The 16,705-nt window shown below is 40.6% G+C and overlaps 1 protein-coding gene across 1 annotated transcript in view; it reads left to right on the forward strand.

The window, feature by feature from the left end:
• Positions 1-11,714: 11,714 nt before the first annotated feature.
• Mtpn (myotrophin) overlaps positions 11,715-16,705 on the forward strand; it is a 28,171-nt gene continuing 23,180 nt past the window's right edge. The window contains exon 1 of the mRNA XM_036182095.1: positions 11,715-12,062. Within this exon, the coding sequence (XP_036037988.1) occupies positions 11,991-12,062 (72 nt within the window). The 5' untranslated portion in view covers positions 11,715-11,990. The remainder of the gene's footprint in view (positions 12,063-16,705) is intronic.

Here is a 16,705-nt window from a genome sequence, read left to right on the forward strand (position 1 = left end):
ACTAAGGCAGTTCAGCTGAAACCCTTTTGGGTGAAGAATAGAAGGCTTTCAGTCAGAGGAAGCAGGATCAGCTGAGGAGTTGGAGAGGTGAGGTTGGCTGTGGCTTGCTCTGCTTCTCTGATCATTTGGCTTTCACCTCAATATCTGGCTCTGGGTTTTTTATTGTAATACCATCTAAGATTCGAACAACATCTTTAATATTATTATTATTATTATTATTATTATTATTATTATTATTATTAAGAAATTTCCTATTCATTTTACATACCAACCACAGATTCCCCTGTCCTCCCTCATCCTACTTCCCAGCCTTCCTCTCTCACCCATCCCCCCATTCCCACCTCCTCCAAGACAAGGTTTCCCATGGGGAGTCAGCAGAGCTTGGTGCATTCAGTTGAAGCAGGTCCAAGCCTCTTCCCCCTGCACTAAGGCTGTGCAAGGTGTTCCACCCTAGGCACTAGGCTCCAAAAAGCCCGCTCATGCACCAGTGACAAATCCCAATCCCACTGCCTGGGGGGCCCCCTAAACTGTTCAAGCTAAACAACTGTCTCACCTATACAGAGGGCCTAGTCCAGTCCCATAGGGGCTCCACAGCTATTGCTCCACAGTTCATGAGTATCCACTGGTTTGGCTGGCTGGCTCTGTATGTTTTCCCATCATGACCTCAATGTCTCTTGCTCATAGAATCCCTCCTCTCTCTCATCAATTGGACCCTGGAGCCCGGCCTAGCACCCAGCTGTGGATCTCTGCATCTGTTTCCATCAGTTACTGAATGAATGCTCTATGATGACAATTAGGGTATTCACTAATCTGATTACCGGAGTAGACCAATTCAGGCACCCTCTCAACTATTGCTAGCAGTCTAAGGTGGGGTCATCCTTGTGGATTCCTGGGAACTTCCCAGCACCCTGTATCTCCCTATTCCCATGAAGTCTTCATTTATTATGGTATCTCTTTCCTTGCTCTCCCACTCTGTCCCTGTTCCAGCTCAAAACTCCCATTTCCTTATGTTCTCATCCCCCATCTCTTGCCCTCCATTATCCCCCCTTATCCACAATTTGCTCATGTAGATCTCATCTATTTCTCCTTCACTGGGAGATCTATGTGTCCCTCTTAGAGTCCTCCTTGTTAACTAGCTTCTCTGGAGCTGTGGGTTGTAGTCTGGTTATCCTTTTCTTTACATCTAGTATCCAGTTATGAGTGAGTACATACCATGTTTGCCCTTCTGAGTCTGAGTTACCTCATTCAAGATGATATTTTTTTAGTTCCATCCATTTGCCTGCAAACTTCATGATGTCATTGTTTTTTACTGCTGAGTAGTAAGTACTCCATTGTGTATATGTGCCACATTTTCTTTATCCATTCTTTGGTTGAAGGGCATCTACGTGGTTTTCAGGTTCTGGCTATTACAAATAATGTTGCTATGATGAGCATGTGTCCTTGTGGTATAATTGAGCATTCTTTGGGTATATGCCCAAGAGTGGTATAACTTGGTCTTGAAGACTGATTCCCAATTTTCTGAGAAACCACCATGCTGATTTCCAATGTGGCTGTACAAGTTTGCACTCCCACCAACAGTGGAGAAGTGTTCCCCTAGTTCCACATCCTCTGAAACATAACCTGTCATCAATGTTTTTGATCATAGCTATTCTGACAGGTGTCAGATGGTATTTCAGATTTGCATTTCCCTGAGGACTAAGGATATTGAGCAATTCCTTAAATGTCTTTCAGCAATTTGAGATTCTTCTGTTGAAAATTCTCTGTTTAGTTCTGTAGCCCATTTTTTATTGGATTGTTCAGTATTTTGATGTCTAGTTTCTTGAATTTATATATATTTTGGAGATCAGACCTCTGACAGATATGGGGTTGGTAAAGATCTTTTTGCATTCTGCAGGCTGTTATTTTGGTTATTGACCATGTCCTTTGTTCTAGAAAAGCTCCTCAGTTTCAAGAGGTCCCATTTATTAACTGTTGCTTTCAGTGTCTGTGCTACTGGTGTTATATTTAGGAAGTGGTCTCCTGTGCCAATTTGTTCCAGACTACTTCCTACTTTCTCTTCTATCAAGTTCAATGTAGCTGGATTTATGTTGAGGTCTTTGATCCACTTGGACTTGAGTTTTGTGCATAGCGACAGATATGGATCTATTTCCTATCTTCTACATGTTGACATCCAGTTATGCCAGCACCATTTGTTGATGATACTTTCTTTTTTCCATTGTACAGTTTTGGCTTCTTTGTCAAAAATCAGGTATTCATAGATGTGAGGATTAATGTCAGGGTCTTCAATTCAATTCCATTGGTCCACGTGTTGGTTTTTATGCCAGTACCAACCTGTTTTTATTACTACTTTATAGTAGAACTTGAGGTCAGGGATCATGATGCCTCCAGAGGTTGCTTTATTGTATGGGATCCTTTTAGCTACCCTGGGTTTTTTGTTTTTCCATATGAAGTTGAGTATTGTTCTTTCTAAGTCTGTGAAGAATTGTGTTAGGATATTGATGGGGGTTGCATTGAATCTGTAGATTGCTTTTGGAAAGATTGCCATTTATACATGTTAATCATACCTATCCTTGGGCATGGGCAATCTTCCATTTTCTGATATCTTCTGTGATTTCTTTCTTCAGAGACTTAAAGTTCTTATCATACAGGACCTCCACCTGCTTAGTTAGAGTTACCCCAAGATATTTTATATTATTTGTGGTTATTATAAAGGGTGATGTTTCTCTGATTTCTTTCTCAGCCCATCTATCATTTGTACATAGGAGGGCTACTGATTTTTCTGAGTTAATCTTGTATTCTGTCACATTACTGAAGGATTTTATCAGCTGTTCCCTGATAGAATTTTTGGGGCCACTTATGTATACTATCATATTGTCTGCAAATAGTGAAAGTATGACTTCTTCCTTTCCAATTTCTATTCTCCTTTTTTTTTTTGTCTTATTGCTCTAGCCAGAACTTCAAATACTATATTGAATAAATATGAGAAGAGTGAACAGCCTTGTTTTGTTCCTGATTTTAGTGGAATTGTTTTGAGTTTCTATTTGATTTTATGTTGGCTGTCAACTTGCTGTAAATTGCCTTTATTATGTTTAGGTATGTTCCTTGTATTCCTGATCTCTCTAGGACCTTTGTCATGAAGGGGTGTTGGATTTTGTCAAAGGCTTTTTCAGCATCTAATGAAGTGATTATGTGATTTTTTTCTTTCAGTTTGTTTATATGGTATATTACATTGACAAATTTTCATGTGTTGAACTATCCTTGCATCTCTGGGATGAACCCTACTTGATCATGATGATTAATTTTTTAGATATATTCTTGAATTCAGTTTGCCAATATTTTATTGAGTATTTTTGCATCAATGTTCATGAAGGAGATTGGTCTGTAATTCTCTTTCTTTGTTGCATCTTCGTGTAGTTTGGATGTCAGGGTAACTGTAGGCTCATAAAAAGAGTTTGGTAATGTTTCTTCTGTTTCTATGTGTCGAACAATTTGAAGAGTATTGGTATTAGCTCTTCTTTGAAAATCTGGTAGAATTCTGCACCAAAACCATCTGATCCTGGGTTTTGGTTTTTTTTGTTGTTGGTTTTTTTTTTTTTGCTTTTGTTTTTGTTTTTGTTTTTGTTTTTGTTTTGTTTTTTTTTTTTTTTTGGCTTGGGAGACTTTTAATGCCTATTTCTATTTTTTAGAGGTTATTGGTCTATTGAAATAGTTTATCTGGTCTTGATTTAATTTTAGTATGTGGTACCTATTCAGAAAAATGTCCATTTCTTTCAGATTTTCCAATTTTGTGGAGCAGAGGTTTCTGAAGGATGACCTGATTATTCTCTGGATTTCCTTGTTGCCTATTGTTATATCTCCCTTTTCATTTCTGATTTTGTTAATTTGGATATTCTCTCTGCCTTTTGGTCAAATTTGATAAGGGCTTGTCTATCTTGTTGATTTTCTCAAAGAACCAACTCTTTGTTTTGTGGGTTCTTTGTATTGTTCTCTTTGTTTCTATTTTATTGATTTCAGCTCTCAATTTTATTATTTCCTGGCATCTATTCCTCCTGGGTGAGTTTGCTTCTTTTTGTTTTAGAGATTTCAGGCATGCAGTTAAGTTGCTAGTGTAAGATTTCTCCATCTTCTTTATGTGTGCATTTAGTGCTATGAATTTTCCTCTTAGCACTGCGTTCATAGTGTCCCATAAGTTTGGGTATGTTGTACATTCATTTTCATTGAATTCTAGGAAATCTTTAATTTCTTTCTTATTTCTTCCTTGACTCATTGGTGATTCAGTTGAGCATTATTCAGGTTCCATGAGATTGTAGATTTTCTGTAATTTGTGTTGTTGTTGAAATCTAACTTTAATCCATGGTGGTCCAATAAAATACGGAAGGTTTTTTTTTTTTTTTTTTTTTTGTATCTGTTGAGATTTACTTTGTGACCAAGCATGTGGTTGGTTTTAGAGATGGTTCCATTGGGTGCTGAGAAGAAAGTATATTCTTTTGTGTTAGGGTGAAATGTTCTGTAGATATCTATCTATTAAGTCCATTTGAGTCACAATGTTTGTTAGTTCCATTATTTCTTTCTCTGTTAAGTTTCTGTCTGGCAGACCTGTCCATTGGTGAGAGTGGGGTGCTGAAATCTCCCACTACTAGTGTGTGGGGTTTGATGTGTGATTTAAGCTTTAGTCATGTTTCTTTTACAAATGTGGGTGCCCTTGTATTTGGAGCATAAATATTCAGAATTGAGACTTCATCTTGATGGATTTTCTCTGTGATAAATATGTAATGTCCTTCCTGATCTCTTTTGATTGACTTTAGTTTGAAGTCTATTTTATTAAATATTAGGATAGCTACACCAGCTTGCTTCTTAAGTCCATTTGATTGGAAAGTCTTTTCCCAGCCTTTTACTCTGAGGTTGTGTCTGTCTTTGAAGTTGAAATGTTTCCTGTATGCAGCAGAAGGATGGATCCTATTTTCATATCTATTCTGTCAGCTTGTGTCTTTTTATAAGTGAGTTGATACCATTGATATTAATGGATATTAATGACCAATGATTGTTAATTCCTGTTATTTTTTGTTGGTAGTGTTGTGTGTTTCTCTTCTTCTGTATTTTTGGTGTGGGATTATCATCTATTGCCTGTGTTTTCATGGGTGTATCTAACTTCTTTAGGTTGGATTCTTCCTTCTAGTGCTTTCTGTAGGGCTGGATTTGTGAATATGTATCGTTTAAATCCGGTTTTATCATGGAATATCTTGTTTACTCTGCCTATGGTGATTGAGAGTTTTGCTGGGCCTAATAGTCTGGGTTGGCATCCATGGTCTCTTAGTGTCTGCATAATATCTGCCCAGCACCTTCTGGCTTTCAGAGTCTCAATTGAGAAGTCAAGTGTTACTCTGATGAGTCTGCCTTTATATGTTACTTGGCCTTTTTCCTTTGCAGCTCTTACTATTTTTTCTTTATTCTGTAAGTTTAGTGGTTTGATTATTATGTGATGAGGGGACATTTTTTGGATCCAGTCTATTTGGTGTTCTATAAGCATCTTGAATCTTCATAGGCATTTCCTTTTTTAGGTTGCTAAAGTTTTCTTCTATGATTTTGTTGAATATATTTTCTGTGCCTTTGAGTTGGTATTCTCCTTCTTCTATCCCTATTATTTTTAGGTTTGGCCTATTCATGGTGTCCCAAATTTCCTGGACATTTGTGTTATGATTTTGTTGGCTTTAGTGTTTTCTTTGACTGATGAATCTGTTTCTTCTATCATATCTTCAACTTCCATCTCTTGCATTCTGTTGGTTGTGCTTGCATCTGTAGTTCTGTTCATTTACTCAGATTTTCCTTTTCCAGCATTCCCTCATTTTGTGTCTTCTTTATTGCCTCTATATCATTTTTAAAATCTTGGACTGTTCATTCACCTGTTTAATTGCATTTTCTTGGCTTTCTTTAAGGGATTTATTGATTTCTTCCAATTTTTTTGTTTGTCTTTTCTTCTAATTCTTTAAGGGAAATTTACATTTCTTCTTTAAAGGCCTCTATGATTTTCTTAAAGTTACTTTAAATTTGAGTCCTTCTGCTTCTTCTGCTTTGGAATGTTCTTCTTGCTGATGTAGAACTACTAGGTTCTGATGGTGCTATATTGGTCTTTATGTTGTTGACTGTATTTTTGTACTGGCATCTACCCATCTCTTCCTCCACTTGGCGCAAGCAGTATCTGTGTCTGAGGGACCTTTTCTTGGTCCAACTGATACTTCTTGGTCTAATGGGAGTTCTTGGTCTAATTGAGGCTCTTGGTCCAATTGGTGCTGATGGGTTCTGTGTCTTAGGGAGTAGCTCTTAGTCCCATAAGCACCAGTGATCTCTGTCTCAGGGAGCAGCTGCAGTCTCAGATGGTGGGTGAGTGGGTTTGGGGGAAGTGGAGCTTGTGTATTACAGGGTCTAGTGGGGGATGGTGGTATTCTGACCTGTCTGCTGGCCTGAAACTGGGACTGCAAAGGGTGGTGGCATGGGGGCACAGGGTTGTGACCCTGGGCCCAAAGCCTAGAGGCTGGGGTGTCAAACAACATCTTCCATCCTGTAGTATATTATGACATCTTACACTGTAATGCAAGAGATAGATAAGTAATAGTTTTATTATTCAAGATGGACTGTGTTATTTCACTATGGCGTACAATGCCTGAAATTTTAGTGGCATTCACTACAAAACATTCCTCAATGATATTACATGTCTATTATAGGTAACAAGGGAATCTTCTTGAAGGATAGCCACTGTATTTGGAAAAGAGTATTACAAAAACACACAATGCCTATCAAATGCTTAGGTGTTTTCTTAAATGTTAAAATGTTCACATCTCACTTGCCAGAACTACTCACAAGTCCCCACTTAAGCCTTAGGGACCAAAAAGTGACCTCCCCAAAGGAGGAAGCAAGATTAAAAAAACTATTGATAATCATTTTTCCCTTCTGGTCCTTTAGATATTGGGGTTATGCTTTTTCCCACATGCAAAATAAATGTATAATGTCTTCTGAGAAAAATAACCCAAGAAGTGTTATGCTATTAGAGCATCAAGCTTGCCGGGTAACATAGCTCAGTGGTAGAGTGCTTTCCCAGCATGTGAAAAGACACTGGATTCAAATCCTCAGAACAACAAAGGCACACAGGACAATAGAGTTATCAAGTTCAACTTCCAGGGTCTCACAGTAGGTTTTGTATGACTTTTGTTGATCTGGAGACATATGAACTGAGTAACAAAGTATCCTTCCCCTGTACCTAGTATGCAGATATATGTGGGTGCATGATAACCACAATAACCACTCCCATTCAGAAAGAGGAAGAGTGGGATAGAGACACCAATCATAGTCTGTGGCTATTTTGCAACCTTGCACAGGCCTTGCAAGGAGCCCCTTGTGGGAGGGGATGGTCTTTGATTAAGCCCCAGTTGGAATCCATAACACCTTCCTCCTGCAGGTCATGGCTTTGGGCTGTTCTTAGCTATCCCCTTCTGAAGGCCTCTTCCTCCCCACCTCACTTGTCATCTTGAGTAAGTTTCAGAGACTATGTGCTTCTTAGAGTTCAAGCAACGTTCTCAAACTTCCTATGCACAGAGGAAGAGGCCCTGAGTCATTTCAAGACTATCCTATAAATACAAAGATAGGTATTTTGGCCTCACGCTCAGAACTTCAGTCAGCTATTTCTACAGTTGATCCAAGTGAGCTCTATGTATCCTAATCCCAGCCATTGTCATGTCTTGTTTATTTCTTTCTGGTCTTTCAGCTTATTGGGCTAGCAAAGCATGTGCTATTTGGTACTACTGAAGGGTTTCACTGAAATACTACTTTAATCTAGAATGTGTTCCTGTCCTCAAGTTTACATGCTAACCAGTCTTTGTTGCTCTCTCTCTCTCTCTCTCTCTCTCTATCTATCTATCTATCTATCTATCTCTATCTCTCTATCTCTTCTCTTTTTTGCTTATTTTTAATAACAAGGTAAAAATCACTTGTTTCTTCTAGTTGTTCATATTTCCAAATTTTTGAACTCCCTATAATCGACCTCATTTTTCAAATATTTCAATGATGTGTCTGTATCCATGTGTGAGGATGCACACATGAGTGACAGTGACAGTGAAGGACAGAAGAGGGCACCAGATCGCTGGAGCTGGAGTTACAGGCAGTTCCTTACAAGCTGCCCAAACTGCATGTTGGAACCTGAACTCCCTGCTCCAAGGGCAGTACACACCCTTAACTGCTGAGGCATCCCTTAGGCTCACTTGCATTTTTATTTGCCAAACTGGACAGTTATTTTCTAAGCTGAACTTTCCCTGCACTGTTTTATGTAATAACTATTTACCAACACGGAGAACTGTGCTCCCAGTGCCAGCCTTCTCCACTACAGCCACGAGCCTGTGGATTACATCATCTGCCTCCAGACTGCGCTTCCCTGTCTTTTGCTCCTGTGAACATGAATCCCCATCCTCGTGACTTCTATCACTTCCTTTTCTGTGTGCTCCCTGGTCCTTAAGTCAGAGTAACTCCTTCACTGCTTTTGTTCCAGCCACTTCTCAAACTGGAAATGAGTTCCATGTCAATCAGGGCTGGCTCGGTGCTGCTCCAGGATAAAATCCAAGTCTCAGTGGTTTAAAACAAGGAATTATTTCGTTCATATTACACATTCAGCAGAGGATGGGGCAAGCTCTGTGCATATGCTCCTCCAGGACCCCCGGCTACCTTGTAGTCACTGTCTGGAGTGTTGTTCATTGCTACAGCAGAAGGGAAAACTGGGTTCTGAAGAGTCTTGAACCAGCCAGACTAGAAGTGACTCATATTACTTGTACTTAGTAATAGTCCAAAATTAGTTACATGACCTTACTCAGCTACAAAGAATCCAGGAAGAGCAATTCTCTCTTGCACCCAGAATGGTATTGACAGATAAAAGGAATCATTTATTGAATGCTGTAAAGATCTTCCAAAATAGGTAAGTAAAAAGCAATGAAAATCTTTGGGTAAACACTGTGACTTGGCAAAAGTGGGGGGCCGGGGGAGGAGCTATATGACTGGTGAGTAGTTTTAGAAGGTTCGCTTCAAGGTAACATCTGCAAGCAAATTCCAAGCTGGTAAGAATTAGAATCCTAGACAGGAAATAACCCCTGTGAAGGCCATAGGCTGGACTGTGCATGGCTTTTCCAGGAAAAGACAAAAGGTGGGCTAAAAAACTCCAGAGGCAGTTGGGGGGGGGGGAGTATCATGGGATCAGGGCTTCCCAGGGAAGATCACAGACGGCCCTGATCTGATGCACATAGCAAACAGGATGTACGCTCAGAAGCTGCTGAACACTTAAAACAAAGGGTGAATGTTGTGTTTGAGCTTTAAAAAAAAGCAACACTCTGTGTGAAAAAAAAGTTACCTGGAACAGCATGAAAGCAAATCTGAGATCTGCCAGAGCTACCTCCGTAGCAGACAGAGATGGCAGCTTGGGTGAACGTATGGGTCAGTGCTGAAGTCTACAAGTCAGCCAACTCCCACGTATTTGGGGGACTTCCCAGGTCGGATTAAGGGAAAGCTGGGAATGCCTGGAGCTATTTGTTACTTTCATGTTTCCGGTTTTGGTGACCGGGTGGTGGGTAAGGCCATTTATAGAACCAGGAGGAGTAGAGAGTTATTAAAGTTTAGAATCTTTGAGACAAGATTCTGTTTTAAACATACTAAGCTTGAGACAGTCTCATGAAATGCTGGGTATCACATAGAAGTCTTGGTTAGTGACGAACCAAGAGCTGCCATGTCCTGTAACTCAGAGATCACTTGAGAGAGCTTGTGAGGAATCAAATTTTGCCTCACATTGTTTTTACTGCAGTCTCCTTCCGGAGAGGTGTCACTGATGGACATGTGGTTTTGTACTCTCAACCATCAGAGCCAGAATGAGAAGAGTAACCACGTAAGCAGTTGCCAGTCATTCAGAGGTCTTCTTCGTGGTGGGAAGACTTTATCTTCTGTTACTACATGATACAAATGCACACATACTCACCAAATAGCCTTGTTCTGCTGCAAAATTTGAGGCAAAAAGGGTTAAATAACTTGGAGATGACACAAAATCAGAGTGCATCTTATATTTTAAAAACCTATGCATTTCACTCCACTCTGTGCTTTCAACCTCTGTACTTTGTGGAATAGAAGTAAACTAGTTTGGTTTAATTATTTCCTGAATGATAATAATATCCAATATGCATAACAGTTCCAGGAAGATTTTTTCTCAGTGCTCCTTGGTATATACTTATGTTTGAATCCTTAAGATAGCATCCACCAATTAAAAAGTGAATGCTTTTTAAAACACACAAAATTTTAATGCAAATTACACTAAACATGTTAGGTGTCATTTGCCAGACAGGAAAATGAGTTAGCTTTCCATCCCCATCACACACTGAGTGTTTCCACCATGGAACGTAATGCATAGTACTAATGTGCTAAAGCTACAAGGGTGAGTTGGCGAGATGGCTCAGACAGTAAAGATTTGTGCAGTGAAGCGTGAGATGACCTAAGTTCAATCCCCAGGACCCATGGAGTAGAAGTAACAAACTCTTCCCACAAGTATCCTCTGACATGGATACTGTAGCACAATCATTCCCATGTATGTACATCTGTACAGATGCACCTAAGTAAACAATTAAAAAAAAAACATATTGACGTTGTTGTATTAACTGTGTGTTAAAGATTTCCTTCTGAGCAAAAATTGCTTTATTCTTTCCTTTTTATTTCCCTCTGGTGGAGAGCAGGGTCTTGAATCCCAACAATACTGCATAGTTGAGGAAAGGAAGGAGAAAAGGCAGGATGGTAATGGGGAGGGAGAAGAGAAAGGATAGAGCCCTACCCAGCCAAAGATGTCTAAGAACAGGAATTCAGTTTGAGGCCTCAAGGCTAAACAAAGCAGGTCCTGCATGCATGCATGCACACACAGGAAGCACAAAGTGGACTCAGCGGGCTGAGACAGAGAGAGAGACAGAGAGAGAGAGGGGAGAGAGAGAGAGAGAGAGAGAGAGAGAGAGAGAGAGAGGCGATGGAGAGATGGCTCAATGGTTAAGAGCATTTGCTGCTCTTGCAGAGGAACCAGGTTTGGTTTCCAGCATGCTTCATATGGAGGCTCACAACAGTCTGTAACTTCAGCTCCCTGAGATCTGATGCCTCTCCTTGCCTCCTTGGGCAGCAGCACACATGTGATGCACATAAACATCCAGGAAAAACACAATATATAAATAAAAGTAAGTTGTTTTTTTTTTAAAGTTAGTGGGCATATAATTGGGAAGGAAAAGTGGTGGTGGAATGAGCAGAGAAAGGAGAGGAGAGAATAGGGGGTGGATTTGATCAAAATGAGTTTTATGTACAGATGAAATTCTCAATTTTTTGAGAGTGGGTTGTTTCGCTTTGCTTTGTTAATGACTTAAAGTGGTAAAGAGAGACGGAGACGATCTAAAGTAACCACTTCTTGACATTATTAGAAAGTGAGCCCTCGGATACTAACATTTTCCCTTCTGTAGTGGAGTGGAAATGTCCTAATCTCCCCCAAAACATTGTAACCTTCCCAGGTTTAACCCCGGACGTTCGTGACCCCCCCGGGATCTCTGTCACTCAGCCTCCCGGCCCCGCCCACTGGACCACGCCCCTCCTCTTCTCTGAGCTGGCAAGCCAAGACACTGAGTCTGCGCACAATTGGCCCTCCGGAGGTGAGCAGCCGGGGCGGGGTGCAGAGCCGGGCGTTCCGTTGAGAGGAAGAGGAAGAGGAAGTCGCAGGCGGGTCCTAGCGGGGCGTGAACCGGAAGTGCAAACGTCCTGCTTCTCCCCCTAGCCAGGCGGAACCCGTTCGGCTGGGCCCAGCGGCTGCAAAAGAACTTTCTCCCGCCCCAACGGTCGTTGCGGCCCGCAGCCTCGCCCACGCGGCGGCCTGAGGCGCGTCGTCTCCTCGTGTCCCCTCGTCGGGCGTACCCGCCACTTCTGCCCGGCCTGCCGGCCCACCCGCTGCAGTGATGTGCGACAAGGAGTTCATGTGGGCCCTTAAAAACGGAGACTTGGATGAGGTGAAGGACTATGTGGCCAAGGTGAGCTGGGGATGCGCTGAGGCGGCGTGGCCGCGGAGCCCCGGGGGCCGGGAGCTAGGCGGGCGGGGAGACGCCTGGAGGCCGATGGGCCTGGAACCTGGGGCCGATGGGTGGCAGGTAACCGCTGTGTTGCCGCGGCGGCTTTGCCTTTCTAACCCCGCACCTCCGCTCGGGTGTCCGGCGCCCTGGTCGCCTCCCTCGGTCGTTAGAGAGACCAGTTGCTGGAACCTCTCTTTGAATGAGGCGGTTCTCCATCTTGGGCTTGCGGGCTACTGAGAAGTAACCTAAGCAGTTAGACTCCGGAACGATTTCTTCCTGGAACTTGGGGCCTGGTGGGAATGGACAGAACCCAGAGACAGTCGTCAACCGTGAAAGTTCGTGAGTGCCCCCACATAGCCGTAGTTCGATTTCTGAAACTTGGTTAACTTTGGGTGTGGCCTTTTCCCTCTCCTCCAACACACAGTATAGGGGTGTGTGTGTGTGTGTGTGTGATTACTCGCGGTAAGATTGTCATTTGGCATCTGTAGTGAGTGGTTAGGAAATCTGAGGAGTTTTTCAGAAGCATTTTATTTGAGTACTCCATTGATTTCATCTGGAGCCTGTATGTGTGTTGTAAATAGGACTGCAGTCTACTCATGCTGTATTTGAGGGTAATATATATATATATATATGTTTAAGAAAGCCAAATTCAAATCGAAACCCAAATTAATAGAAATAAATTCACTTTGTGAGGGACTTGAAAAGTTCTAAGATAACCTACCTTTGTCCTTAAAATTGCACCTTTTCAATTATAAAAAGAACTTAATATTATTTAAAATTATTTTCTGAAAGTATAATTTTATGACAACTGTGAGCATCCTGGTCCTCTTCCAAAAGTGTGAGCCTGTGGTCGAGATTTCAGTTCTTAAAAGGTGTGAGCAGTGGTGTCCAGTGGTGTCCCGCTTCATAGGCCTATGTTAGAGGAGGCAAGCAGAAGCAGTTTGGGGGGTTTGTTTGTTTTAAAACAACCACATCATTATACAGGGCTGTTAGTCTTTTCTCCATTTAATGGCATGAGTTTAGACTTTTCATATGTATTTGATCTGCTTAGTTGTGGATGGATGCTTAAGACATGCTCCTTTCTGAACTGCCTTAGCTAGTAGCAGACCGAAACCTGAATCACAACCTCTTTCAATGGAGGGTAAAAGAAATACATCAACCAGTAGTGGAACGCCACACTACTCTCTCAAAATGCGTTGCCTTTGTTTTTCCTGTCCTGCTCAAACCTAAGTGATTGGAAATACAAAACATTGGTAAGACTAACTGAATGTAATTACAATATAGCATGCTTGAAATTGTCTCTATTGTCTCCCTGTTGACTTCAAAGCTGAACCATTCATCCCAGCTGGAAACTGGGGGATTTCCCTCCATATCTGAGGGTTGTCAAGACTACCTTGCTTCACTCTCGAGTCGTATAGCACCACTTCAAGTCAGCCCACACTGGGTTTTCTTGCTTTGCCCAGTCCCCATCCTGCTCATCTTGGTTAACTGAAGGGATCAGGATTTATTAAGCGTGTTCTTTTTCTCAGTGAACTTCCTTCTCTGACTTGATGGTGGATTCTACGTCTTGTGACTCTGTGTCGCTCCAGCTCCTCTTTCTTTTGGTCTACTGGGCCATTGTGATGTGTTGAGGGATTGTTTTTCTCACCTGTCTGGGAGCTCTACTGCAGACCCTGACTTGTTTTCCATGTGCACTTAAGCCCTGTTTGGCCAAGTCAGCTTCACAAGTTAGTTAGTCTCCAAGCTGGTAAATTCATGTTTGTCCTCTTAGCCTACCTATCACCTCTTGCAGAAAACATTTCAACTTGGAAGGGAACTTAGCTTCTTAATGCTGTTTCATTTGTCAGTCACTGTGATTCTGCTGTGTATTTGCCCCTCGTTAGGCCCTGAGCCTCTGGGTATTAGATGCTATGTTCTTTTTCATCTTCACAGCAAAGGAGCTTCACACATTAAAGTCTATGTTCCTAGTAAGAAATTCTTCCCTTAGCTATGATTTTAATTAACTTCACTAGTTATGTAAGAGTAATTACCATTCATTGGTTAGTTTGTATATTACACAGTAGTAGAAAGCACTCTGTGATTTTTTTTTTTTTTTACTCATTTTCAGATTTTTTTTTTAACCATCCTATTTCTATATTTGCATTTAAGAATGAGGAAATTTAGATTTGGAGGAGTTAATTTGACAAGGTTGCAGACTACTGGCCTAACTTGGGTTTAAATCAAAGGCTGTCTGAATCTAAAGCATACATTTTTTTTTTTAAAGCTGTATCAGTCTGCTTTGAAGTAGTTGTGTTTTTTCCATTTTCTTAGCTTACTAAGGCTTAGAGTCAGCCCATTAAGAAAATAAGAGGCTTGCTAGAAGAACTTAGTCCTGACAATGAATGTAGACAGAGAGGGCTTTTTATTTATGTGCAACAGTTTAGAAATAATTAGCATAAAGGCAAGTTTCTGGTAGACTTAAATTCTCACCAAACTGTCTTGTACAGTCTGTGTAAGATGATTATTTGGTAACTTGTGGAAATTTTTTTTTATAATCATAAGCTTGTTGTTTATGTTTGTAGTTGTGATCCTGAACAACAATCCAGAAAAAGGTAATATTGTGTGTTAGCCCTAGGAAGAAATGGATAACTAAATTACTGAGATTCCTAAGTGTATGTTCTTAACATTTTATATATTTGACTATTGTGATGTCATATACAGATATTATTATCACATCAACCCATGAGTCTAATTTTAGACATTTTAGAGGTAAGATAAGTAATTTGTCCAAGATCGTGAAGCTCTCGAGTGGGTAGTAGGACTGAGATCTGAACTCATTTTCATAGGCTATGAAGGGCTTTCAGAATTCCTTGATATTAACTTCTTCACGTGCTCTTGGCCTTCACTTCTAAACGATCTCAGATAGCTAAGGGGATATGTTGCTACTGTGTCTATAAAAATTAAAGAGTAGAGCAGGATGGTAATGGTCCCTTGAGGCTATTTAGAGATATACTCTACCGTAGCCTTTGAGGATCCAAGGTTCCTTTGGGGGAGTGCTTGTGAGTTCTGCTGGTGAGTAGCCTGTAGACGGCAGCAGCTCTAATACATGTCCTCTCTTGTTTACGTGTACTTCTGTTTCACTGGCTGTGAAACACTATACACTGTGTCTCTAACTTCCCTTTCTCTGTGGTTTCTCTCCAACCCCATTCTAATTACATCAGCCTTTGACACTCTAATAGGCTTGGGAAGCAACAGTTGTGCACTATGTAAAAGACTGGATCCATTGAATCCAAGAAATGTAGCAAATCTAATCTAGATCTTTTTTTCACTTTTCTAAAAAAGGGAAGGGGGAGTAGGCAGTTTTAAAGTGGTCCAGATGTAGTCATCATATCAGCTTTTAGGAAATAGAAATGCTATCAGTAAAAACAAAAAATTTAGTGCAATATAAATATTTATCTTTCTATTATACTTTGTCTTTTTTCTCAGATGAAATAATAGCAAAGGATCTTTCAACAAAAATATACAGAAGACAAAAATTAGTTCATAATCCTACTATCCTAATAATCTTAAGAAGTAAAATGAGGGGCTTAGGGAGATGGCCCAGCGGATAAGTACTTCTTGTCCAAGCCTGAGGACAGGAGTTCAGAGCTCCAGCACCCAGGATGTAGAGACAGGATCTCTGGAAAAAGCTGGCTAGCTAGATTGGCTGAATCAGCAAGTTCTGGGTTTAAAGAAGACACCCATCACCAACTCCTGGCCTTCATAAGCGCATGCGTGTGGGGTGGGGTGGGAGGCACAACAGGTAAAATCAGATTACTTCAGACACAGATTTGAAAGTGCAGCAATTGGGACTAAAAGATGAAGACCTCTCTTCCCAGCCTCCGTGAACAAAGTTAGCCATCTAAAGCCGTATGTGTAGTTCATATCAGAAAAACTTTGGAAATTCATTTACTTATCCATTTCCCCTCACTTAAATGTTTTTTAAACACTCTCTACTTGCTCTTCTTAATTCCTTAATTTATCTTAAAGATGCTATATATTGAAATTAATTAATTACTCTGAAATGGTGCATGATATTTTATTGTATGGGTATGTTATAAATATCTATGATAAACTTTTTACTTCCAGTTTTTGCACTAAACAATATTATAGTAATCGTGTTTGTATTTTAACAACTTTTGAAAATAGATCCATATTTTGAGTCTAAAAAGTTTCATGGATTTAGGTGCACATGGACAATGCCCTATGAACAGTCCTGAGTATCACTAAACTTTTTGGTTTTACCATTGGATAGATTAAAAAAAAAAGGTATGTTGCTTTAATTTGTATTTCATTAAAAATTGAACATTTTAGAACATTATTAGCCGTTTGTATTCTTTCCCTGCTTGTTTTTCTTTTTCTTTCCTGTCCTGTGCTCTCCCCTTCTTTGGTTTGGGGTCTTTTTTTTTTTCAGTCCAGTCTGTCCTGGAACTTGCTCTGTAGTCTAGGCTGGCCTTGAATTTAGGTTCCCCTGCCTTAATTCTTTCTGGTCCTACAGTTAAGGTGTGTCCACAACATTTCTTATTGGATTCTTATTTGTACCTGTTGTTCACTTTTTAAAATTAGGTAGTTGGCCCATTTACAGA

The sequence above is a fragment of the Onychomys torridus genome, chromosome 3, assembly GCF_903995425.1.
Source record: "Onychomys torridus chromosome 3, mOncTor1.1, whole genome shotgun sequence".
Classification (NCBI taxonomy): domain Eukaryota; kingdom Metazoa; phylum Chordata; class Mammalia; order Rodentia; family Cricetidae; genus Onychomys; species Onychomys torridus.